At 46.6% G+C, this 27,042-nt stretch overlaps 1 protein-coding gene across 1 annotated transcript; it reads right to left on the reverse strand.

Moving 5' to 3' along the window:
• Positions 1 to 693: 693 nt before the first annotated feature.
• Positions 694 to 25,536, reverse strand: LOC149332153 (1,5-anhydro-D-fructose reductase-like). Its single transcript, XM_089555707.1, has 9 exons — positions 25,309 to 25,536; positions 22,705 to 22,872; positions 18,561 to 18,881; positions 17,398 to 17,514; positions 15,043 to 15,221; positions 13,702 to 13,789; positions 4,037 to 4,120; positions 1,385 to 1,473; positions 694 to 835 (listed from the first exon to the last, which is right to left on the reverse strand). The coding sequence occupies exons 1-9, from the start codon at positions 25,534 to 25,536 to the stop codon at positions 802 to 804; spliced, it is 1,308 nt and encodes a 435-aa protein (XP_089411833.1). The 3' UTR covers positions 694 to 801.
• Between the last annotated feature and the right edge of the window lie 1,506 nt (positions 25,537 to 27,042).

Consider the following 27,042-nt stretch of genomic DNA (forward strand, 5'->3'; position numbering starts at 1 on the left):
GCCAAAAGAAATATTTGCAGAATAAATACATGAACAAGGTCATCATTACAGCACGTGAAGAATGAATGAACAGACTGTTATCCGAAAGTAGCCAAATTGCTAGTAGTCGCTGATAACGGCAATCGGGCATGCAGAAAAGACGCAAAGTATGAGCGTGTTTTTGCAGCTATATTTGATTTTGCTCTCAGAATTCGAAAGGAAAATCTGCAATGTCACCTTTCTATTAGCGCGAAATCCTTCTTATCAGCCGCCGCGGTGGCTCAGTGGTTATGGTGCTCGGCTGCTGACCCGAAAGACGCGGGTTCGATCCCGGCCGCGGCGGTTGAATTTCTTTGGAGGAGAAATTCTAGAGGCCCGTTTACTGTGCGATGTCAGTGCACGTTAAATAACCCCAGGTGGTCGAAATTTCCGGAGCCCTCCACTACGGCGTCTCTCATAGCCTTAGTCGCTTTGGGACGTTAAACCCCATAAACCAACCAAACCAATCAACCTTTTTATCACAATGCTACAAGTAGAACCGCAAAGTCTCTTTTCTGTTAGACAAAAATGCAAGAGGTGAAGCCGAATGCAAAAGTTACAGGCATGATTTTTTTTTTTAATTATAATTATTTCCTGGTCTTCTTCTGAGCTAAGACGATAAAAGCGCAAACTCAAACCTGTGCGAAATTCTTTTTATTTGACATCAGGCAACATCTCTCAGGCAAGAAAAAAGGGCTCTATGAAAGGGGCACTCGACGGCGCTCCTGCTTCCCTGTGAGTAGCGGAGGTATGTACAGATGATTCCTCGGCACGTCTTGCGACTTATTTGAACGGGTACTCTGCCCGGCTCGGCAACCTGCATGAAGAAAATTTAAGTCAGTTCAAATGAAATCACAGAATATCGCTTTCTTGCGTTCGATGAATCAAGGACAATGAATTTGTGCAGTGAACTAATCAGCTGAGCTCCTTCCGCGTATTTACGCGATTTGACTCATTTTCAAACCGCAGATTCCAGGAAAGGGCACACCTGCAAACGACACACCACCCGTCACCTGCTACGGTTGGCAGGTGGAGGCTTCAACCTGGTCCGGTAACGTCACTGCCGATCTCGTGACGTCAATTCCCCTCCCCCAGTGCTCATTCTCCTATCTGGCGACGCCTCTGCCAGATTAGTGACGTCACATATGTCTCAAGCCAATGAGATTTCTCGACCCTGGTGACGCCAGTGATGACGTCACTGCCAGCCAGCCAATCAGGATTCTCCTCGACAACACCAAACGGTGGCCGCCGGCTTTTCGCTCCGGTGAAACTTCCGTGCTAACGCATAATAGGACTTGGCACTGTTCCTTTAAGAGCGCTGCCTCGGAAACCTGAACGGCTTTATCCGCGTTTCCATTGCACGTACCCGTGAACGTTGTAGGCGAACAGGCGCAGGTTCTTGTCGAGTCCAGAGAGGGTATTGACGTCATCCTCCGACAGCTCGAAGTCGAACACCTGCGAACATTTACAATTACAGCATGAGCGGAAGTTATCCGCAAGCCTCTGCAAACAAAACAAATAAATTAATTAAATAAATATGTTTTAACTAACAGAGCCTTTTCGGAAACGAAGGATATTGTTCCAGATCTCGTTCAGAAATGCGCGGTATCCTAATGGTGTACTGAAGAGGAATCTGAACTCGTCTTTTTGCTGCGGGAACGCGATCTACACGTTCAGAGCATTCTTAGAAACTTCGACTTATTGCCCTGTGTGGCCGATTTTCCTAACTAAGTCGGATTAAAGTCCGGCTCCCGCCTTTTGTTTTTTTGGATTCTCCGCGTACGGTGGGCGGAGTCGACCAACGCGTGGAGTGCCTTTCAGAAAGCTCCGTGGAGGCTTTGCTTTCGCTTTATTTTGTTTTTTTAGGTTTCCGTGAATAAATAGTTTCATTGGCAGATAATATAGCCGCAAAATAAGCCCGCAGAATAAAAAATACACGCGGACTATTTGCTACTACGGATTACTAAGTATTACTCCGCCGATGGCAGAGCGGCAAGCTTCCACGGAGCTGGCTGAAAGGCTCTCCACGAAGCGTTGGTCGACTCCGCCCACCGTACGCGGAGAATTCAAAAAAAAAAAAAAGGCGGGAGCCGGACGTTAATCCGATTTAATTAGGGAAATCGGCCACACAGGGCAATAAAGCGAAGTTTCTAAGAATGCTCGGAACGCGTAGATTGAGTTCCCGCGGCATAAAGACGAGTTCAGATTCCTCTTCACTGCACCTTTAAGGTATGCTGCAAAATAGTACTACGACGGGCACACTTACGACCCAGAAGTAACGATAAAATGCGGAACCGGGAGAAAAAATTATTCCAAGAATTCGTTTCGCCAGTTTTGATCCCTGATGAGCTGAGCCACTCCTACCTTCATCATCGCTGCCCTGTGTCAGTGCCAGCGGAGGCGATGAGGCCAGCGACGGTTACTACGACTTTCTTTTTGCCTTTGCTTCTACAGGAGCTGGCCGAAGAAATTTAATATCACGCTGGCTCGGGCGTCAGCGTAACTGAAGCAAAAAGCGCCGACTCAGAGGGGAACGCCAGTGTAAACAACATTTGTTTTCCGTGACAGGATGTGCATGCCGAGCTATAAGACAACCGGACTAAGTCCCCTCCTTGCTTGATTTTTTTTTTCGATGGGTCTGACATTTCAGATATTGCTCGCTCACCGTTGCATTCTGTTGGCACTGACACTCATCGCTGCTATTATTTGTTTTGTTTTTGTTTTTTCTTTTAGATCTGGGGTCGTTGTAGATGGACGAATGCATCGGTGTGCCCATTTTAGCGAGGCAGGAGTGACGACCTCTCCTATTTAGGTGAATACGCTTTCTGACACAGGAAAAGTAGCGCTTTGTTTTTTACGTCAGCAGCGAAGTGCAACCGTATAGCTTTTCCTCTTGCTGCTTCGATCTTCGATTTTCTGTCTAGCAGGACTTTACCCAGGTCTTTACTCAAAGGCCTTTTAAGGCCTCCATGGTAAATGCCTTCGGGCACCTGCCAGGTGAAGGCCTGTGTGAAAGACTTTAGGCCTATACCCATTCTTTACCCAAAGGATTTAGAATAATATCCCTGTCACACGGACAGATTTAATGCCATTAAGCGCTTACTGCCTTAAGTTTTAATAGCATTCGTGCGGTGCCACATGCATAAATTTAATGGCATTAGACTTACTGCCATTCGCGACCTACTGAGTTCGCCACAACTCATTCGCCCGTGCAATGTGTACTCTCGTTCCCATTCCACGCGCAGTAGAGCATGCAGCTTTGTTAGTAACAACTTCCTAACCAGTAGGAAATGGTTAATTCTTAACTTTCAGTCAAATGATCGAGGCATCTATACCGCATTTTCGATGATTGACAGGTACTCTCGACTTATGTGCTGACATGCGAGTTTATGGCTACTTTTTCGACTTGTAAAGCAGGAACACCCGTATTTTCTGGAAAATCGTTTTTAAGTTACATTTGAACAACATTCCGATATATTGTGCTCATTAGCAATGTTTATATTCAGATGAAACTACCTTGCAAGCGTTATCGTGACTTTCGATAATGGCATTAAATGTGGACGTGTAGCACCAACTCCTAAAATAATGGCATTAACAAACTAAAGGACTTAATCATTTAATGCCATTTCTTGTGCGCATGTGGCACGGGTATAAGAGCCTAGGGTAAAAGCCTTTCCTTTAGAGTGAAGGCCTTCGTGGTAAATGCATTACGGGTAAAGGCTCTTAGGTAGAAGGCATTTAGGCGAAAGGCCTATATGGTAAAGTACTTTAGCACGTAAGGACCTTTAGCACGTAAGGACCTCAAGTACCCACCGTAACTAGTGCTACTGCACGATATTGCTAAACCTTCTGCTATTTTGTTTTTATTTTTTTGATAATGGGCGTTCTCACGCTCACGCATTTGTTATCGTCCTTGAAGGTCACGGTATTATCATCTCCAAACATACATCACCGGTCATGGCTGCACAAACGCTGAACATGGAGAAAAAGACTCAACCGTGGTCGAGGCCCCACAGACCTGGATGTTCTCTCGGATGTGGACCGCACACGTGGCCCTGGGCAGCGCCACGATACCGCGCTGCAGCAGCCATCGGATTAGGATCTGCGAGGTGGGGGAGAAGAAAAGCGGATTGAAGCTAAAGAGGATTAAGGACCGAACGTCCCTCCCTACTCGGAAGCCCGACCCGTTGACCTTGAGACCCAGAAAGATTAACGTGTTTTCGTTGGCGACCGAGCGAGCTCTGTCGGTTCGACTCGACATCGACGCGTGGCGCTACTAGCGAACTTCAGCCGTTCTGCCTGATTGAGACAAACGACCTGCGCGAATGCTCTTGCCAGCATGCATGGCTTCGTGGACATATTGGGTCCTGACAGTGCCAAGCGACATACCCAGTAGTTGTGGACAAAAACATTTTTGAACGAGAAAACGTTTATGAATGCAATTTTTTATATATTGTAGGATTTCACTATAACACTTAATATATCCGCAGATCATCCGTCGGCAGACTTGCATTTTTTTGCTATTAATGTTTTTGTTATAGTCAAAAGTGTTCACCATCGTTTTTTTACGGCAGACTTAGCTGCTCGATGCGAGCGATAAAATAAATTTAAAACAAATATTTTGCTACGCATCAGAAGCATGGACTATTACCTTCAATATTTCCGTAAGAGTACCTTACAATTTTTCAATATCCAAGATTTTTGTCCAAGAATTTTTGACATGCATGAAACTCATACGGCACGGCGCTGTACGAACACATTGGCGGCCATGGTATTACAGAGCGCGCTTCGGCGATGAAATTCTTCTCACGTCTTACCTAGCTAGCTGAAAGGTACTTAATACATATTCTTGTAAGTTCTACACCGGTACGCTCGCGTATAAGCCCACGATGTCTCCATATTTCCTCCACTGAGCGCGTGAGAAAAGATCAAACGCTGAAGCATGTCCTGTGTTATTTTGGCCACACCGGTACATTTTTACACGTAAAGAAGAGTTAACAACAGGCCAAACTTTCACTGTAATAATTTCGAACATTGCCTTACGTCTTTGAGCTCAACCAATTGTCATTGCCGTCTATGGGGTCTCTTCTTTATATATCTCAGCGATTAGGCCACAGCCATGGCCGAGTAGTTTCAGCATCCTACTTGTATGAGGGAAGTGCGGGGTTCAAGCCCCAGTACTGCCGGTTATCCGCTGGTTTTTCAATAAGTGTAAGTTTTCCCCATGCCTGGGGTTCGGCTCCCCTGGGGTCAAAAGCTTAGAAAAAAAAAAAACATCATGCAGATAAAACGTTATATATCCGCAAGGATCTTCGGGCAAGCTACAGGTTCACCACTGAAATCCAATCATCATCGACAAACGCAGCCTGCAAATGGCCGACCAGACTGACGTTCTCTATTTCAGGTAGTTTACTCATTTTCGGCTTTTATCATCAACAGTTCTACAGCGGATTCGTGTAAGACTGGCGTTAGTTACAAAAAAAGTGCGCAACCGGGGGGAGGGGGGGGGGGGGGGTTCATCTTTAGTTCATTCTTCTCGCGCGTTTCCAAAAGTTCAACTCCCGTCGTTTTAAGACACAACGTTAAAGGGGTTTCGATACCCTACAAAAAGAAAAAATGCCGCCATGTTATGCGACAAAGCCCTCCTCGAACCAGGCCGAACATAATATGACACCTCATCGCCCGGCAATGAATGACCCGTCGACCCCAGCTTCCATATTTCACATTTGATCCATAATTCATGTTCTCTCTATCCTGGCGTTAAAGAAAAAAAAGTAAAAAAAAACTCCTCGCTAAGATTTTGCACAACGAAAGAGGGAAGCCTTGACTTTGAAAACCATGACATTGAACCACCCTTCCCCCTTTCTTTTTTTTTTTTTGTACGACGCCTGCGCCAGTAAGCTTCGCGGTATGCGTTGACAGAATATAGATCAGCCTCGAGAAAGGGACGAGATAACCCCTCGCTTCTACCATTCATTTCCAACGCAGCATTAATTTGGGACCAGCACAGCACCTCACAATGCTAGAGAAGATTTATTTTTCAACTTATTGTGTATATTTCAGTGAGCTTTATTTAATGTGCCAGCACTAGGCTATACATATTTACAAAGTGGTACCATAAAACTGCAAACAGAAAATTAGTTTCTGGAGCATATCGCTTCGAAAATGAAGAATAATAGCTCGAGCTCTACGCTGGTATGCCTTCTTCATATTTCGTGAACATGCGTCTGAAGGTCACAAGGATTCCGGTCGTCAAAGCTCATCGTCTTCCAACGAGAGCGGACGTATAAATAAAACAACAGCGAAAACGAAACTTTACAAAAAGGGTTGTGTTAGTAGGATACAAGAAATGAGATCACAACGCTCATTAATGGAAAACGTCGCTGCAAGAAAATGGGAAGAGGTTTTTTAGAGAAATAGAACTCCATGCCGTGAGAGCGGACACCTTCAAACATATACACTGTTCAAGTGAACGCTGATCTAACATAAATGTGTGAGTGAATCCGTGTTCAGACCAAGGTACAATTATGGGGAGATAGTAAATCTGTCAGTATACTGTTTCTGTATTTGAAACTACCTCTCTGCCTTTAAATGCTTAAGTACATGAAACAGCGCGCAGAACAAGGACGGATAGAAAAGCCAACACATGAGTTCAAGTGGTTTGTCTTTCTTATTTGATTTTTTTTTCCCGCTGTTTCATGATTTCTGACACCATTCACCAGCACTCTGTCACCGAATAACGTACGAAAAAATTTTCGCGGTGTAGTGAAAGTGATGCCACTACAAACTGTGACGCCGATGAAAAAAAAAACCCTCATCGTGGCATATGACGTCACAGCGGGAGGCAACACCTTCTACAAAAATGCATAAGGACGCATAAAACGTTGACGCCGATTTCATCTCCACGACAAAGTATATGATCAGATCTTTTGCATCACAGAGAGGGGTTCCCTTAAATTACCGGCAATATAAATACATATTATTTTCTTTTTCAGCCATGAGGCGTTGGTTTGTAGAACTCTAGAACCATTGCAGTTGACCGCAAGCGTCATTTCATTCAGTGAAATCATAACTGAAGCGAGTACATCATCGAGGATATTGAAAAGGAAATGCAATTGGGAGGCATACTATTATAACCCGGGCAGCAGATGACTGATTGTCCCACGATAGATAACTGTGTATAACCCAGTGTATAACTGAAAGAAGGCAAGCGCAGTAGGGGGCGGCAGAGAATAGGGAGGGGGGGGGGGGGGGGGAGATCAGGAAGTTTTCGGATATTCTGTGGTCGCAGCTGACGCAGCGGGATGGTGTTGATTTGAGATCAATAGGTGGAAGCCTTTGCCCTCTACTGGAAGTAATATGGTTACTGCTGCTGGTGGTTATGATGATGATGATAATGATCATGGCGACGAACCTAACTGAAGGCAGCATAGCATGTGACATACGGTGATACCTCAGTCACTGGCTGCTGTGATCTCAGATTCCGTCTCCTCAGACTCTCCCGACTCTGCCAGTGTACTTTCAGTATAAATCTTAACGAAGAAAAAAGCACTGCGCAGAAAAAATACTCAACAACAAACTCATGCAGGAGCTCGAACATTTTACGTAGCGTTTACTTACTATATAGCAATGACATTCCTCCTGTGAACTAAAGGGACGGCAGTTGAAATAGTAGCCTCAACCCCTTTGGCAAAAAAAAAAAAAAAAAATCGTTTCAGAGCGTCCGAGCCTCCTGCTCGGAAGTCCCCAGAGTCCAGCTTCTCCTTTGATGTTAGCCGAGAACTCACGAAACTGGGATCTACATACACACAGTTTCTTCCGCTCTTCTCCTTCGCATCCAATAAAAAAAAAAGTCGAAGATCGCAGCTGTCACTCAGGGGTAAAGTTATTCAGCGATTGCTCCATCTGCATCGCATCACCATGCACTTGAACATTTTCGGTTATCTTGTAAGTGGACGTGCACAAAAATATGCGAGAGGCAAAAATAAAAACAACAAAGACGGACCCAGCATGCTAAGAGGCCCTTGAAGCGATTCGAGAGGTTCCACTCGAAAGGCGCTTTCGAGCACGCCACCTGATAGCGTTTCTGAGTGGCAGGTGGTGTGACGCTATCGAGCAGATGTCTGGAAATAAAAAAAGAAAAACAAGCTAGATTCTATCCTTTAAAACCCAGCCGGAGTGGTGTGAGTGACGTAGGCTATTTTCCCTTTACGTGCGGGTGCGCGTGGGTCACGAAAGAAGTGCAAACTGACACCACTAGAAGCCAGAAAGTGGCAAGAGGCGCGGAGTGGCGAAATTTTGATGCCGAGGTTCGACACGGACGCCTGGCAGAGAAGTGGTCAACTGCGGCATTGTTCTAAGTTTAAAAAGCTGAGATTAACGAGTGCGGTGCTCCCTCAGCCCAGTGCCAGCCGCAACCATCTCTTCCGTGATTCGTATTTATTCTACTGCTTATCAATGCGAAAGCATTGTATGGCTCATCAGCAAGGAAACCCGGCGTCAGTATTGCCCAGCAGCGGTCCCGAAAATCCCAGATTACGACACCATGGTATCAGAGAAAAATAAAGTTTCTTCGCAAGGGGCGGGCGATTGAACCCAGGGCTTTCAAACTGTGAGGTGAGCAAGCGACCCCATAGGTTATAAACTTTTTCTTTGCTTTTTTGACGGATAGGCTACAAAACCGCGTTGCTTCTTGGCGAACAAATGCGAACCTACTACATGCGTTGCCTCACGACTGTATGCTAATGAGTAGGTGTCTCATATGACAGCATAAGAAAAATTTAAACATAAAACGAAAAAGAAAAATAAAAAATTCTTTCGCATTCAAAGCATGTAAGTAGGCAATACTTCTGAGTCTCACCAGGGAATACTTCTGAGCTCTGACCAAAGAATACTCCTGAGCCCCGACCAGGAAACACTTCTGAGTCCTGATCAGGGAACACTTCTGATTCCTGACCAGCGAATGCTTCTGAGCCCCAACCAAGGAGTACTTCTGTTTTCTGACCAGGGAGTACTTCTGAGCCCTGACCGAGGAATACTCCTGAGCCCCGACCAGGAAACACTTCTGAGTCCTGATCAGGGAACACTTCTGATTCCTGACCAGCGAATGCTTCTGAGCCCCAACCAAGGAGTACTTCTGTTTTCTGACCAAGGAGTACTTCTGAGCCCTGACCGAGGAATACTCCTGAGCCCCGACCAGGAAACACTTCTGAGTCCTGATCAGGGAACACTTCTGATTCCTGACCAGCGAATGCTTCTGAGCCCCAACCAAGGAGTACTTCTGTTTTCTGACCAGGGAGTACTTCTGAGCCCTGACCGAGGAATATTCCTGAGCCCCGACCAGGAAACACTTCTGAGTCCTGATCAGGGAACACTTCTGATTCCTGACCAGCGAATGCTTCTGAGCCCCAACCAAGGAGTACTTCTGTTTCCTGACCAAGGAGTACTTCTGAGCCCTGACAGAGGAATACTCCTGAGCCCCGACCAGGAAACACTTCTGAGTCCTGATCAGGGAACACTTCTGATTCCTGACCAGCGAATGCTTCTGAGCCCCAACCAAGGAGTACTTCTGTTTTCTGACCAGGGAGTACTTCTGAGCCCTGACCGAGGAATACTCCTGAGCCTCGACAAGGAAACACTTCTGAGTCCTGATCAGGGAACACTTCTGATTCCTGACCAGCGAATGCTTCTGAGCCCCAACCAAGGAGTACTTCTGTTTTCTGACCAGGGAGTACTTCTGAGCCCTGACCGAGGAATACTCCTGAGCCCCGACCAGGAAACACTTCTGAGTCCTGATCAGGGAACACTTCTGATTCCTGACCAGCGAATGCTTCTGAGCCCCAACCAAGGAGTACTTCTGTTTCCTGACCAAGGAGTACTTCTGAGCCCTAACCAAGGAATAGTTCTGAGCCCCGACCAGGAAATGCTTCTGAGTCCTCACCGGGGAATAATTCTGAACTCTGATCAGAGAATAATTCTGAACCCTGACCAGAGAATACTTCTGAGCCCCGACCAAGGAATATTTCTGAGCATTGACCAGGAGTTGTTTTAAGCCCTGACCAAGGAATGCTTCTGAGTCCTGACCAGGGAATACCTATGAGCCCTCACCAAGGGATACTTTTAGGCCTCTACCAGAAAATACTTTTGAGTCCTGACCAGATAGCATTTCTTAGCCCTGACCAAGAAATACTCATGAACCTCGATCAAGGAACACTTCTGAGCCCTGACCAGGAAATACTTCTGAGCGCCGACCAAGGAATACTGCTTAACCCTGACCGGGGAGTACTTCTGATCCCCGACCAAGAAATACTTCTGAGTCCTGATCAGGAAATTCTTCTGGGTCCTGAGCAGGGAGGCATCGGTCAGTACCTTGCGTGGGTGTGCCCAGCCGACCCACTTCGTAAAGGTGGCGCTTTTTCTGGTCAGCACCGGGACATCCGAGGCCTTCAAGCTATACGAGTCACCGATCCGTACACTGGAACAAGCGCGACCCCACACGGCCGTCCTTTCGCGTTCATTCACAAGGCATATAAGCTATATATGTGGGAACACAGGTTCGAGGTGTTCGCAAAAAAAATTCCCTAGTTTCTTTAGGTGCCACGAGATGACTCTTCGCTAAGCGGCCCACTTTCGAGCGCTATTTGAACCTGTTACACGGGTAAGAACCGCCGCCTTGATGAAAGAGCACTAACTCACCCCTCTCGTTTTCTCGTTGCTTCGTTTTCCGACCCTTACGTCCGTCACTGCGCGCCCAGTTCAGTATCCACGTCCCTCGCCCCCCCCCCCCCCCCCCCCCCCGCTACCGCCAAAAAACAAGAACACAATAACGCTTTCCGCGTGTGCACAGCGTGGTTGAGCTGAACTGCGGCCGGTTGGCCAGATGCCAAGAAACAAGCTCTGCCGAGCAATAACGTCTAGTTTCTATGGAAACATGGTAGTTTATGTACACTTTTTTTTTTCTGCCGGCGAAGTTTCGCCGCTCCGCAAATAGAAGACGCCCAGATCATAGGCCCGTATTGGAAGTGCGCGAATGGTACTTTATCTGGCTGCCAGCATACATGTACTTATCCGCGTTGTGTCTCCACGTATATATCTTACACCGTGGAGCACATCAAAGAAGGCCACGCTTCCGCCCGTTCCATTCGTCCTTCTCCCCACGGCCTTCCCAATCCTGTTTGCTTTCTCTAAATAAATGGCGTCACTTTAGAATCCCGGAGACGAAGACCAATAAACGTACTGCTTTTTCTGCATAAACGGCTTATTCAGAACTACAGCCTATGAGTACATAGGGCAAAACGCATCTTTAGAACAATGGAACTCTGTGTTCCGCAGCTCCCAAGGCAGCTGCGACTACTAAGGCGAAAAAATGACGATGAAATCTTATGAATTTAACTTCACATGCTTTCATCCAGACCGTTTTAAACCAAATGTTTTCGCTAGATATCACGGTGTTCAGCCACAAGCACACCCAAACGTGTTCTAGACTAGCGTTTTGTCCTCTATACACTCTGCATAAACGGTCTGTCCAGAACTGTTGCGTATGAGTACAGAATGGGAAAATGCCGGCATTTCTTTCTCATTCTCTTCTTTTTCTACCAAAAAACAAAGAAAAGGAGACGCGAAAAATGTGGATAAAATCGTTAGGAACCAGCGCCACGAAGCCATCATTTAAAGTCCGCAGCCTTCTCTGCGCTCCGCTGCAGGCATGTTTGATAGCCACTGAAGAATGACCGCTAGCTGCCAGGCGCAGCCGAAATAGCCGGCGATCAAACTGGCCTGCTACATCTTTCATCGAGCGGTGGTCGCAAATCTTTCGTTACTTCCCATTTTTTCTGCATCCTCCTTCTCCAGACGACTCCGACGCAGAGCAATCGACCGCACAGATCCAACACGAGATCAATGAGGCGCATGCTGCGCTGGCGCCACCCTAACGCCATCCTACGGCAAACGATGGAACTACAACAGAAGCGTCTCTAAAACGTGGAGGAATGAAAGAACTCAGGAGAGGCGGTTAAGTCATATTTTTTGAAGCCGGCTCCCCCTGCGCACCCCTCCCCCCCCCCCCCCTACTTAGCCGCCGTCTCGGCGCGGTAGCGCATCCGCAGCCGACAATGCAGCAGACGACGCCGTTAGCGAGGGCCTCTCCTAAGTCTTCCTTCCTCCATCGGCAAAAACAAAGAAACGTTGCCGAGACGGCGAGGGGACTTTTGGTGAAAGCAGAGAACCTTATGTTTACGGCTCTTACATGGAGAGGAAAGAAAGATGTGCGATGTAATTAGTTTCCTTTCGCAGCTGAAACACGTTCTGACGTCTTTATAGCTTGAAGGGACGCCAAAGACGACAACATCCAGTTATTATTCTAAATATAAATTGGTTCTCTTGGTCTTTCTCGCGGTATGTTGATAACGTTTGTCCGGTAGCAAAAAAAAAAAAATATATATATATATAAGGGATAACAAAATCTTCAAGGCAACTTATTAAAAATATAATAAGTTGGGGAAGTCACATTGAAAAACTTAACAGATTTATTCAACGTTTCGACCAGGGACTGGTCTTTTTCAAGAATGATCATACAGTGCATGGAAGGGTCTTCTTATAGCAGTGAACATGGCACACACATGGCATAAACATATATATATATATATATGTGTGTGTGTTTATGCTCGTAGCGACCACACCGAGAAAAACTGGTTGCCGCCATTTTGTACTCTGAGATTCGGACAAAAAAAAGTGCTGTTGACGCATGCAGTTTAGTTGCGGAATCGGCCGGTGATGCCAATCCTCGCCTTAATTTGCTTGGTCTTTTCTGGTTTATAACAGCTCTGTTTCCAGATAGAGTGGTCACTTTGTCGTTAGAATGTCGTAGTTTATCGATACAAGCCAACTGTCTTTTCTAAGTGTCATTCTCCAGAAATCGCGTAATCGTGAGCATATAGGGTCCAAGTAACACGCAGTCGGCACGCACAGAAACCGGTGTACCCCTGGCTGAACTGCTTCGTCGTTATTTATGTCCACATAAAAGACTAGTGCGCTCCGAAAGACGAATATTCAAATTTTCGCTTGAATGTCACTCTTTTCAAGTTCATATCTTATTTAAAAAGCTAAATACACGTAAGCTAAAGTCACCGAACAGCCTTCGTGTTCAGTGGGAGCAGGCATCAGTGTTCGTTATGCTCAATTTCTGAAGAACTTCTCTCGTCACTGCCTTATTGCAGGCAGAATTTTAAACTTTTAAAGAACTTTGTTTATTGCGCAGCACGCGATGTTAAATCAATTTCTTTGATACCAGGCACAGTCGTTCTGGCATCATTTAACCCCCTAACGGAGTGCTATTTTTTTCTCTCGAAAATGTTACGATGCAAAATGGTCGTTCAGCCTCCGTGCTACCATCTGTCAGTAAGCCAAAAAGAAATGGTTTTGACGAGCCCTTCTCGCCTTTGATAGGAAAGAGTGTGCCATAAAACATGCGACAAGCTGGACTCGTCATTAGCCAGAAATGGCAATCGACTAATGACGAGCCTGTCACGTCCAAGTCTGCTAGGGGGTTAATACAGGTCAACTTCGGCTGTCAAGTCGTAAGCCATGCAGATCAGGTCGTGATAAGTAGTAATAGAATGCCTTTCAGTGTGGTTAACAACTATGTAATCATAATGGAATGGTTAGGGCCAGAACGTGGCCGTTCACCTGCGCAGGCGTCTTCTTATAGGTGTCCGCCATTTTCTGGATCACCTCGTGGTGAAGGAGGTCTGAGTGCTTAGGTCCCTCGTGAGCCCTGCAAGCAGGTGCAAACGACAAAAGCCGCCTTCACTTAGTGGTTACGGCATTCAAAGTTTGTTTGTTTGTTTGTTTGTTTGTTTTTTCAAATAGACAGGGTTTAACTACGGTTGTACCCAAACATCGAGCGATAGCATTTTGGAAGTCGCCATCGTGTCGGGTGCGCACAATTATGGTTGGACATAGCTTTTGGTCCAAATCAGCCGAGGTCAAATTTCGGAGGTGGCCCGGTCGAAATTTGGAAACTACCACCGTATCGAGCACATTAAAATTAGCATGGACGTCAATATTGGTCCAAATCGATGAAGCCCAAATTTCGGGTGGGTTGGGCCAAATTTAGTAGTAGCTCGGGTCAAATTTGGAGACTACCATCGTACTGAGCAAATTCAAATTAGCCTGGAGATCGATTTTGGTTCAAATCGATGAAAGTCCAATTTCGAGGGTGGGGTGGGCCAAATTTAGGGAGTGGGATGGGCAACATTTTGGAAAAGACCTGGGTCTAATTTGAAGAACCATCGCATTGGCCATAGTCAAAGTATGCTTCGTCATCTGCCCTAAGGCTGTTGGTAAGAAATAGCTACGTCCGAAGGTCACTTCAATGTCATATATGCACACCGGACTGAAAGTCGAGTCTTGCACTGAGTTGTGTTAATATGTAAATAGATTTAATGCCCAGTGTACCCCTCCCCCTGTCCTTTCTAACTATCCCCTCATCTCTTTCATTTCACTTCTACACACTGCCTGCTATCCTTCATTTCTGCTGTCCCAGCTCCCTGCAGCAATAGCAGATGCCGGGGCTAGCAATAATCTTTTCTTCCATTTATCATGTTTATTAAAACCACTCACTACTACTAGAGCTATCGCTCTAAAATACATAAAAAGCTTACACGTTAAGAGGAGGATATAAAAAGGGGTCCCAGAGTTGGGCACCGTAGTGGGACCTCTTATAATCAAACGCAAAAGACAGTAAAATGAAGCAGCTTATATAACAATACAAGAATGCAATACATTTGCATTAAACCAATAAATTCACTACTTACTCAAGGTTCCAAAGACACAGCAAATACCAATAGGATATAATATGGATTAATATTGATATAATATGGATAATACGACGTAATTCACACCTCAAAATTTTACGCTGTTGTAAAACATGAGTAGGTCCCCAACTGTGGTTGCATTAAAACCCCGTTGAAGAAAGTCCATATGGAAGTGCGTTTGGCTGCGCGTCAGATCGGTTCTCAGGCTCACTTTTCGTCCTTAGATGGCATCGCCGTCGTCGTCGCTGTTGTCGTCGCTGTCGTTGTCGCGTTGTAGTGGTGTCTGCTGCCCTCGGGACTCCCCAGCGGCGCGTAGGCCGTGAGGCAGATGCTGTGCTCTTGGCAGAACTTCAGCAGTTCACTCTGGTTCAGGTAAGCGTGGCACTCCACCTGCGGTACGAGTGACGTCATGCAATCGCTGCGGCGTCTTAGCCAAAAATTTCTGGGGGCACTTTGCCCTTACTAAATTGCGATGAGGTGAAAGCCATTTCCGCCTCTGTTGCTGCCCCAGTTACTGTGGTGATGACGTCATGAATTGTAGTAGTCATGAACAGTAATAGCGGTGACGTCACGCACTAATATGAACTTCCGCAGCACCAAGTTTGATTTCACTGACCATTAGCTCGAACAACATCTTACCTTCAGTGTTTAATTTCTTTTCAGTGCCTGTACAATTTCTTTTAACCTCAGTATTCGAAAGATACGCTCTCTACGGCGTGTTATACTCCTCATGTCAGCACCAAAAATATTCAGTACAAAAAATGCAAAAGTGGTGTATTATTTAGTGGTAATTCATCGATTCTTTTTTTTTAATACTTCTTTGTTGTTGTTTTTTTTTTTGGGGGGGGGGGGGCAGACTGGCCATGTAGACCGTTTCACTCTATTTCGCCGTCAAAATATATTCTCAGATTAACTACCTAGGAACATTCCAGTCAGGATGTTGCCCTTAATGTGAGCTTAAAAAAAATAAATTGCGCAGTAATTGTCTCACATATCGGTTTACACCCGAACCGCATCGTTAGGGAAGTGAAGAAGGTGGAAGTGAAAGGAGAAAGAGGTACCGTAATGAAGGAAATGAAAACTGGTATTGCGGAAATGACGCAGTAATTGTCTCACATATCTCGGTGGACATCCGCAGCCCCCGATTACAGGTCGCCGGTTCGAATTCCTGCCGCAAGCTAGGCTCTAACTTACCTAGTAATTTTATGCTGCACGAAACTCTGAATAGTATTACACCATCCTGAACTTTCTGCGGCAAACGGTTGGAATGATACGACTTTTTTCGACGCGGGGTGCCGACAACTACAACTACGACGTCGACGGCTTTTCCACCGAACGAGCTGTATACGCTGTCGCGTAAAAATGTAACAAAAAATGAGCAAAAAGACCTGTGGCGGTGAAATTATGTTGCGCGTAACTTCTTTGCCGCCGGTGGTGGCGTTCAAGTCGGGCGCTGTGGCAACTACGTTCTGTAAATCCGTCTCCCCTTCCACAGCAAGACTGCAAGCGCCGCTAATCGTCACCATTGGTCGCGACTCAGGGTTTCCGACAAAAATAACACCCATTAGCTCCAAAGCGATTGTGCTTTCCCGCCAACCGTGTGTCTGTTCACGCATGCGCAGTGGAGGCACGTAATGAGGTACGCTTTGTTAACAGGAAGTAGCCAAACCTTTTGGTAATTAGCGCCAGAGGTAATTAGGTGAGAAGAGAGTGGGAAGAAAGCCGTAAATGACCGCAATGGTCCGCGAGATTTCATCGTTAGCGAGAGCGCCAATTTCGGCCGCGTTCTACCGTTGTGTCTTCCGCGGCGGACTTATTGAGCCAGGAAAAGGTTAGTATAAAAGTTTGTACAAAAAGAAAGAGGTTTATACAAGGGTTTCTGAGCGTCTGCGACAACTCGGATTCACAGAGCTCCTCGCGCCTACGGGTTGTGCATCTGACGAGAGAGGGCCCGCCTTAGAAAAAGAGGCACACGTTGCTGTTGACGAGGAGACGATAATTGTGAGGTAAAAATAACCTCCGGAGCCCTACGAGCTATCGTTAGAGATTATAAGTGACATTTGTGCAGGATTGGTAGGAAGGCATACAGGTGGATGACAACGGCACATGTCCAATGAAGGCGAAGAGCACAGAAAAGTTGCTCGGATAGTACAGCGGTTGGTACAAGGACCACTGCGGATTCCTTTTTTCCTGCAGTTGATTCAACCCAGTCGGTAATGATAATGATGATAATGGAGTAGATTATTGTGAGTGTGTGCATGCATATGTGTGAACAGGTTACAATGGTATAACATAGGCATCACAAGGTAAAAGAGGTGCCGTAATGGAGGGCTCCGGGATAATTTCGACCACCTGGGGATCTTTAACGTGCATTGACATCAAACAGTACATGGACGCCTTTTGCGTTTCGCCTCCACCGAAACGCGGCCACCAGCTCAGCAGCCGATTGAGCTCCCTAACAACTGATCCAACGTGGTACTATAGGTTCGGAACAGGGACGTTACTTCTGGAAACGCACGAAAATAGAGAGGAGGAAATGTGGTTTTCTCTAGGTGTTCTCTCTTACCTGCAAGGCGGCCGGCTTGATGGTCGCGTTACGGAGGATCCTGGCCACCTGTTCCTTGTTGAAGTTGCAGAGGCCGATTGACCGCGTCATGCCCATGTTGGCTGCGTCCTCCATTCCCTGTGGATGGCAAGCCGACAAGGAGGACAAGAAGCCCAAGTCAAAGAAGAATCGATGAAAATGATGACGGGATCATTAGGCGAACGAATCGAACGGGCCAAACTACAGTTGCTTATAATCCAATCGATCCCGAGGAATCGAATGGTCCAAACTACAGTTGCTTATAATCCAAGGAAAAGGCTACGCCAATGCAAGAGTAGGTTTTCATTTTAGTGCGTTAGCACTTATAGTGGGAATTGCCTGTATTTAGCCGTTGTCCATCTGTCCTCCGCCATATCCTACCCTGCCCTTCCTGCCAAAAAAAAAAAATTGGTTACATTTAACTAGGACACCTGGTATATACAGCTAGAAACCTGCCCACCGTGGCAGATGGCAGTTCAATTAATCGCAAGATGTTGCTCGGCAAGAGCAACCTATACTCCGTTTCATACATAGCAGGCAACGCTGCCAAAGCTAGCGCACCTGTTTGCGCAGGCTAAGTCCGCACGCAAAAAGTAGTTCGCCATACAACTAAAGCGAACACAAACATACTTCGTAGCGACAAATCTTAAGAGCCGTAACTGGCACCTCCTGGACTTGAATAAATGAATGAATGAATGAATGAATGAATGAATGAATGAATGAATGAATGAATGAATGAATGAATGAATGAATGAATGAATGAATGAATGAATGAATGAATGAATGAATGAATGAATGAATGAATGAATGAATGAATGAATGAATGTGTTTATTTGGACAGAAATACAAAAAAGTCTGTCGAGGAGTGAGAGGACATAGTAGTAGCGCTTAAAAAACAAGGACGACAGGGTAGAGAAAGACACCCTGTCGTCTCTCTACCCTGTTCTCTACCCTGTCGTCCTTGTTTTTTAAGCGCTGCTACTATGTCATCTCAATCCAAACACCAACTAGCCCTGCTTTCTGCCTTAAATCTGTCGAGGAGGCTTCACTGTCGAGGAGCCCTTCACTACGGCGTCCATCACTGCCTTAGTCGCTTTGGGACGTTAAACCTCCATAAACCAAACCAAGCCAAACAAGGCCCTCACCTTCCACGTCTCCACGATGTCGGTCACATCCGCAGCGGTGGCCAAGTGGTTTGCGGACTCGTCCTCCGTTGAGGGACTGTCCGGCGAATCGTTGTCTTTAGGTCTGCCGAGATGGTCCATGTGGGGCTGCTGGTCTTGCAGGTGGTGCGGGTCGTCTGCTGCCGCACAGGCGGCGTGCTGCCGGTGGCGGTTCTTCTTGAAGGCGCGCTCGTACACGGGGAAGTGCACCAGGTACAGGTCGACGAAAGGCACCTGCAGCTTCTTGAGCGACGAGCGCAGGTACTTGCGGACCTTCTCGCGTCGGTTGCCCTCGCACGGCAGCTGGACCGCAGTGAAAACGGCGATGGCTTAGTTTAGTTACGCCCGATCCAGGTTTTACTCACAGCCAACGCCTTCTTGATTTCAGTACCAGCCAGATCAGCCGACTGGCGAAGTCATGACCTCTTATGCAGCCATTTCTCCCCCGTCCCCCCCCCCCCCCTTTTTGCTAGCCTTCGTATCTGCTACGTGTGTACGTGCTGTGAATAGAATGCAGCGCCCACAATTAGCGACCTACCGAGAAAAATTGGCGAACTAATTTTTGCCTCTTTTAATGCGAATTGAGAAACAAATTATTTCGTCGGTCATAAAATCCACCCATTGATGCAACTTAAGAAGGCAGCGGCTTTTCCCCGTCAAAGAACCCCCCCTCCAGCCAATGGCGTTGGCCTATTCTCATTGTCCTGCTAGGGTGACAATGCAGGGAGTGGCAGATGAAAGGGGAGAGTCCCCTCTGTCCATAGTCCGGGATAGACCCGGCCCTCTCTCCATTGTGGCACCGCTCCCTGCATTGTCACCCTAGCAGGGCCATGAGAATCGGCAGACGCCACTGGCTGGAGGGGGTTCTTTGAGGGGGAAAAGCCGCTGCCTTCTTAAGTTGTATCCGACTATAGAAGAAGTTGACACCATAGAGTTTCTTACTATTACCTAGAGGGAAAGCTGGCAGCCCGTCTATGGGAGTTTGCATGGCGACCCCTCGAGACCACTTCAGCCACCATGGGCGCTCAAAGCATCATGGGGCGGTGAGCTACTTGTTGCGGAATTGCAACTTTTGGCCAAAAAAAATCAAGAAATAAAGCTGTTTGATAACTACAAACGTCCTAACATTCAATATTTTGTCTAATGATTGCAACAAACGAGCAGAATAGCATCTAAGTGCAAAGTTTGCCCAAAATAAGAGACGACTCGCTCTCCTATTGGCCAAGTAATGAACACAATAAAAACTAATATTTCGTAATTAACGGACGCACTTTTAAAAGTAAATATGTTTTCAAAAAAATGTTTTTGCTTAAACACTATAACAGGTTTTTAATAGCATTTCGGAAAAGTGAAACCTTTTATTGGCGTCGTGTGTCGTCGCGTTTTCATTACTATGGGTTTTGCACACTGCGTTAGCGCGAAAGTCGTCTGAGCACACACGAACATCGTTTTCGGAATGAAATGTTTTAGTAGTGCCACTCCGTGTTCCCGAAAAACTACGACTGTCTCGCAACAAGTAGCTCACCGCCCCATGATGCTTTGAGCGTCCATGGTGGCTGAAGGGCAGCGCCGCCAGCTTTCCCTCTAGGTAATAGTAAGAAACTCTATGGTTGACACCACAAGAGCAGAAGTAAAGTCACTCCCGGTAAAGGCGTAAACAGCTTCTAATGTACAGAGGGCAAAACACACGTCTAGAACGACCAAACTGTGTGTTCCACAGCTGCCAAAGCCGCTGCGAATAGGAAGGCAAATAATTAGAATGAAATACTATGAGTTTAATTGCACATGCTTAGATCCAGACAATTTTTAACCAAATGTTATCGTTAGGTATCGCGTTTTCAGCCTGAAACACGCTGTTGTGGCGCACAGGAAAGCTCGAACCCGGGCTCCATTTGGTAGCGTGTTGCGTCGTCGGGCTGAGGAAAGTCGGAAACTTCGGAGTTTGGGAAACGAAAACAAGTGGGTTTAATGGCAAGAAACTATTTACATACTGAAATGCAAAAAAGAGCAAAGAATCAAGAAAAATTTCAAGAGTTCATGACGTCGAGCGACTGGATGAGCCAATTACCCAAGGCCCAGAGCGTTCGTTTTCACTTAGGGCGCTGGTTATATACCCTAAGGCTCCACCCCTTCACCAGGTGGCAATTCAACACGACGCACAGGTCGGCACAACACAACACAGCAAACAGAGGCACCTGTTGCAGAGTCCACACGTGGGAATATGGCGAGGAGAAAACGCGTCTGCGGCTCTTTTGCACTGCGGTGCAACATTACTGCGAACAGCACGTGTCTATCGAACACAGGTGTGGCATGATGGCGCCGCGGCCGCAGCTGCGCTGGCTTCCTCTGAATTATTCCAGCTCCTCTCAGACGTGGTTAATCCCTTCTTACCTGGTCGTCTGTCCATCGACGGTCGCTTCTTGCGGGTACCAAAGGGACGGTCGCTCGCACCGAGCCGAGCGTGGAAAGAACTCCACAAGCAACTTTTTTTTTTTTTTCAAGAAGTATAGTAATGAGAAAGCAGCATCCCTCTTTTGGAACTGGTTTGCTCGAATCGTGTTCTAGGCAAGCGTTTTGCCCTCTGTACTGTCAACACGTAATGTATTTAGGTGTCCCTGTGATTTTTTTTCCTCCGGCAGACAGTAGACATCCCAGCAGCTGGTGCTATGACGTAAGTCACGGCTCCACATAGGTGGCGCCACATCATGGCAAGTAAACGAACGAAGACGTCCAAATGGGTCCCATTCAGGAGCGAGCGATGGGCTGGCATTGAAATAGAGGAGGCACTGTCACAACGTATGTATTTATATATTTATATAGAACATACTGCAGGCCTACAGTAGGCCCAAGCAGGAGGGGCGAATACATAATATATGCAAAAAAGAACAGGTTTAGCAAAATTGAAAAATGTTAAATACAAGTTGTAACACAAAATACAGCAATAAATACAAGGCTCAGATGCAAAATACAAAAAGTAAACGTAGAAATAAATGGCTCTCAAATTAAATGCTGTGAAGAAAACATAGAGTCAAAAGAATCAGCTCTGGTTAAGAGATCTGGCGGACACCTGTTCCACTCCTCAATGGTGCGTGGAAAAAATGAGTATTTAAAGGCGTTAATCCTAGCACTGTAAGGGGTTAATGATTGTGTATGATGATTTCGTGTTTGGCGCGTAGTGTTAGGTTTGAGGAAGGGGTCTGCATTCATAGACAGTTTATGGTTTTTTAGTAAGAAAAGTAGTTTCAGTCTTTGAATTTTCCGCCGCAGCTGTAATGTTTCAATACCGTGAGTTCGCATGAGGGTCATGTTTATGTCATGTGGACATGTTTATGTCATGTGGTCATGTGGACATGTTTATGGCCGCCGTGCGAAATTAGCCCAGATCTAAGATAATTGGTTCGCTTGCAGTTGTTGCGCCAGGTTAAACGTTTAGACGAAGACGAGGAATGAAAACAACTGGACGCATTGCTAGTCGTTGGACAATGTTGTGTTTACCTCGGAGTCATCTTCCAAACATCAAACCTGGCCCTAAAAATGCCAACTGACAAGAAAGCCGTAAAAAAAGAGTTTGAAATGGCCAGGAAAGAGCAGGAACGCGACAGTTCTCAGTGGGACAAAGGGTACAATGATACATCATTATTCTAAAAGTTTACAACTATTATTGTAATACAGCTACACAGATTTTAAGTCATAAACTCAAGCATACAAATGGTGAGAATACAGCTGCTCAAGGTTTGCAATTAAGTACAAAATACTATTTCTTTGAACTCTGGGTTGCGGAAGAAACTAGGTCGTTGTTAGTACATGACCATTTAGACAAAGTATTCTAAGCAATACATGCAATTTTATAACAAAAGAATACAAGCATAAGGCAAGTCATTCAAGAAAACAATATTCGTGCCTAACCAACGTGAATGTTTTTCAGTAGATACATGCTTCAGTATTCGTCGAGAGCCTGCTTTATGGTGCAGAGCTGTGCGTAACCAAAGCACAAAGGTACCGCCACACGGCCATTCATGCACGACCCGTTCAGTGTAGCACAGTAGAAACTTTGTATAAGGGCTGTTTTATGCTTTCTGTGCTTAAACCCGTCACTCATGTTATGAGGGAAATGCACAGCGTTTACCTTTGTGGCGATGAACAGGTCTTCGCGCTTGACCTTCCCGGCGGAGATGACCTGACGCAGCGCGTTGCCGATGGCCACCTCGTTGTGGGCCGCGTGAGAGGTCTCGATGTACCTGTAGCCCGCGGTCACCGCGGCCTCCACCACACTCTCCACGACTGCCGCGTCACTCTGCGGCACAAACGCTACAGTCGGACTTCGGAGACTGACCGTAGCACGGTGCGTCCGTGGTCGTCTGTTCCGGATGCACTGGACGTGCTACTGACGTACTAACGAGCTCTGTGTACTACTGATGCTCTATCGAATATGTTAATGGTGCAGAGCTCTATAGTATACATTCGAGCCTAGATATATCGAACTTAGATATTTCTGGTTATTGGATATACGAACACACAGAATATCCCCTTGAAACCTTGTGTAAAAGGATAGGAAGGTTGTGCAGTATATCGAATTCGAATTTCACTGGTCGTTCGATATATCGAACTGAACGCTGCGCCCTTGCAAGTGGCGCGTCTGCTAAGGGCCCTGTTCTATCACTTTTCACTCCTGAAGGCAGGTCGGCTGCGTGGTCTTTGGCTGGAATTAAGCCAAGGGAACGCTTGTAAAGTCGCGATCTCTTTGACGGGGAATACAAGACCGCGTGGCGAATAGCCTCGAACCGCACTCGAGTTGATATGCGGTGGCCCCTCTTAAAAACAAAATGGAGAGGGAGGTGTGGTTCTATCAACTGCTGGCACTCCCCACCGGGCCCGTGTGTCTAGACGACGTGGGTATCGCAGTAATTAGCAATGAGGTCTAGTGCAGTGATATACATTGCCGCCTGTACATCTTCATTCCATTACTTTATGTGAAGATTCTGTCTGGTTCATAATGTTGCTTGTACTACCCTGACGTCAAAACGTATGCAATGCTACCGATTTTTCTGCGGCCGACTCAGCAGAAGATCGCCACTGGTGGGAGTGCCGGCAGAAGGCTAAACTGCAGAATCCTTTCCGCCTTGCAGCGAAAAACGGCCGCCGCGTACCGCCACAAGTAGGGTTTGAGGCTATCTGCCACATGCTCCCATGTTCACTGCCAAAGAGACCGAGACTGTATTCATTAAAAATTTCTTATCGATCCGTGAAGCTCGCATTCTTCGAAGAATACAGTTTAATCTCCTACGTACACCAGCCAAACTTTATCTGTACCGTTACACTTCCACACCTCAGTGCCCAAACTGTCCACACACATATGCAGACATACGAGGGGGTACCCAAAAGAAACCGGACTAAATTTTTTGGTCGGCAAAGCTTCTGTGGTACCGCGTTTTGCCACTAGGAGCGCATAGAACGAACATTCCAGAGTCAGTAAGCCGAGTGCCGTCGTTGAAGGAGGTCAGACTAGTTTAGGCAGAGTTTTAGAGTGACGACTGTTTTGTGTGAATGTCTATTTTGCAATGGCTGATTTTCGTGAGCAGCGTGCGCCGGTGAAATTCTGATTTTTGCTCGGAAAAAGTTGAATGGAAACTCTTCAAATAATAAGAAAGACGTACAAGGACGATGCTATGGGGACAACTCAAGTGTTCCTGAATCGAATCCTGAATCAAAGCAACAATCATGCCAATGGAAAACATCAAATTCACCTCGCCTCAAGAAAGCTCGTCAGGTGAAACCAAACCTCAAAACAATGCTGATTTGTTTTTTCGACGTGAAAGGAGGCGTCCATCGAGAATTTGTTCCGCAGGGTCAGACAGTTAGCCAGGCTTTCTACTTGGATGTTTTGAAAAGATTGGGCAACAGTGTGCGGTGGAAGCGGCCAGATTTGTGGCGGTCGGGTGACTGGTTTTTCCATCATGGCAATGCCCCTGCTCACACAGCCTTGTCTCTACGACAATTTTGGACCAAAAATGGCATGACCCCTATTCCTCAACCCTCATACTCTCCCGACCTTGCCCCGTGCTACTTTCTTTGTTTCCTAGAATTAAAAAATAGGTGAACGGAAAGCGTTTCGCTGATGTTGCTGAGGTGAAGAAAAAAACGACGGAGGCACTGTCAAGCATCACAAAAGATGAATTTATACAATGTTTTGAGAAATGGAATGAAAGATTCGACAAGCGTATCATTGCAAGTGGGGAATACTTTGAAGGAGATTGAAGGTCTGTGCTTAAAATGCGAACAAATAAGTTCAAACAAAAATAAGTCCGGTTTCTTTTGGGTACCCCCTCTAGAACACTGCCTTACACAGTGCCACGTAGCCTTCCAGTCCCCCGCCTATCCTTTCCCGCCACCCCCACCGTGGCCCATCTGGCTTGCCTCCCGGGACCTGAACCTGCAACGCGCCCTCGTCACCTTGGCCCAGGACCTATTGAACGCCTAACTAAAGGCTGTTAATAAAAAGTGTCACACCATTCAAAAATTGACAGTATACCCGGCGGCACTGGGGATCGAACCCCTTACGAGACGGACTCTCAAACGACTGGGCCACCACTGTAGTATTTGTAAGGATGTCCAATTTACGACCACAAGTTCCCTGCACCGTTAACGCGGGATTTTATTCGGAATCGTTGCTCGCGAGCACTTAATTCTTTGCAAAACGATTTCCACACCACACACCACAGGCTTGTCCTACCTCGCAAATTCCCAGGCCGATCATGGGCATCCAGACACCGTTGTTCAAAAGGACACAGTGCCGTCGGAAACTAGTCACCGGGTCCGTGTGGAACAGGCTGCGCGGAGTCAACACCCCGGAGCTCGTGTGACGCTGTAGGGTCTGCTCAACCTGGGGCTCCGGCTGCCTGACGCCATCCTCAGGACTCGTCTCGGCCTTCTTGAGCCGCATGTCGACGCTGCTGCTCATGTCGGACACGGGATTAGTTGGCCGCACTCTACCGCACACACCGTACGAGCCCGATCGTTGCTGTCATTCAAGACGCGAGCACTGAATAAGGGCACCACAGCGGCGCGATTAGGATGACGTGGATAGTTGATTCGAAAACGGATGGAGGCAGGGAAAGGATTAGCGAGAAATCTTCGATGCAAGAAGAAGATGAAGACAGTTATCGCAGACTGACGCATTCTACGGGACCTGAAATAATTGATCGCTTTCTGCTGTCCTGTCGCTGCAGCTTCTCGTAAGGAGGCGATTGCGAGACAAACCACTTCAACAACTCTGCTTGGGCAGCATGGGGTATTCTGCTGGGATTGCTTGCTCCCCTAGGTCCAGTACGTTTGGACACGGTAACAGGAACTCGTGCTCCGCAGTAGTATAATTTATTTTATGATCGAGGCAGCTTCCTTGATAAAATTTTCCTCTGCTTATATTATTTTGTACCTCATGCCCACGATTCATTCCGTCTAAATTAGTTTCATTTCATGTGTGTAAAGCCCTCTTACTTCCTTCAACTACACATCTGTATCGCAAAAATTAATTACTTTGCACTCCTATAAGGGCCTTAGGAACTAGAAGCAGGGATATACCACCTACCTTTTGTAAATAACGTACGTGGCATTGCATTCTGGCGAAAACGCAAAGAAAAAAAAAACTTCCTCGCATTTCACTCCCTCACTGGGAAATGGCAATCCCGACCCAAACTCAAGCAGGTGAACACCGTAATGCTCTATGATCTCATTGGCCAGAAGACGATCACGCGATTCCGGAATAGCGACGTCATCGAACGTGTTTTGCTATGACAATTATGCGACACTACTGCGATGAAGCACGATGAAAATAGCCCTGTACGCAAACTCCGCAAAATACTGATTCAGCTGTTGCTCCAAAACCTTTTATAGAAGAGCCAAAGCAATGCTTGAGAAAGCGGACCACTGTACTGGAGTCGAGACGGTATTGCGATGCGCCGAAGCGAGGACGGATGAAGCTGAAATGGATGCACCTTCTTGCATGGCTTCCTTGTTGCCTCGTTAGTCGAGAGCCTCGGTTCCTGGACTGAAACAAAGAGGTCTAAGGGCGCCGCCATGGTGGAAACTGGACTGTGCTCGCAAAAACAAGGAAGTGTTGAGGATTAAGCCCCCCACCCAGTCCCACAGGGCACAAGACCATGTCAGAATGAGAAACGCTTTGTTTGCTGCCCAAGAGCGGAAACAATTGTACTTACGGCTGCTTGCATTGCTGATATTGAGAAGGCAGAGAAACACAAAGTAAATGTGCTGAAATAGCTCGCAGGAAATAGCAGACGATGCTGATGATGTAGCAGACGAACACGGCAACCGAGCGCCCTCAACGGCCAAAAACCTAACGAAAGTTGGCGAACGCTGCTCCATATGACCCCGATATATGGGCAGGTCTGTAGTTCAGTAAGTCTTGGTTTCACCACTTCGACCCTGTACGGAACACACAAGGACCGTC

Source organism: Amblyomma mixtum, chromosome 8 (genome assembly GCF_055824585.1).
Source record: "Amblyomma mixtum isolate Tamu chromosome 8, ASM5582458v1, whole genome shotgun sequence".
Lineage (NCBI taxonomy): Eukaryota > Metazoa > Arthropoda > Arachnida > Ixodida > Ixodidae > Amblyomma > Amblyomma mixtum.

Coding starts and splice junctions, on each gene's coding strand:
- LOC149332153 (XM_089555707.1), bottom strand. CDS start 25,536: ATGAGCAGCAGCGTCGACATGCGGCTCAAGAAGGCCGAGACGAGTCCT. Junction 4,121..13,701: donor ATAAGAAGACGCCTGCGCAG/GTGAACGGCCAC, acceptor CCCACCTCGCAG/ATCCTAATCCGATGGCTGCT. Junction 1,474..4,036: donor ACATCCGAGAGAACATCCAG/GTCTGTGGGGCC, acceptor AAATGTTCGCAG/GTGTTCGACTTCGAGCTGTC.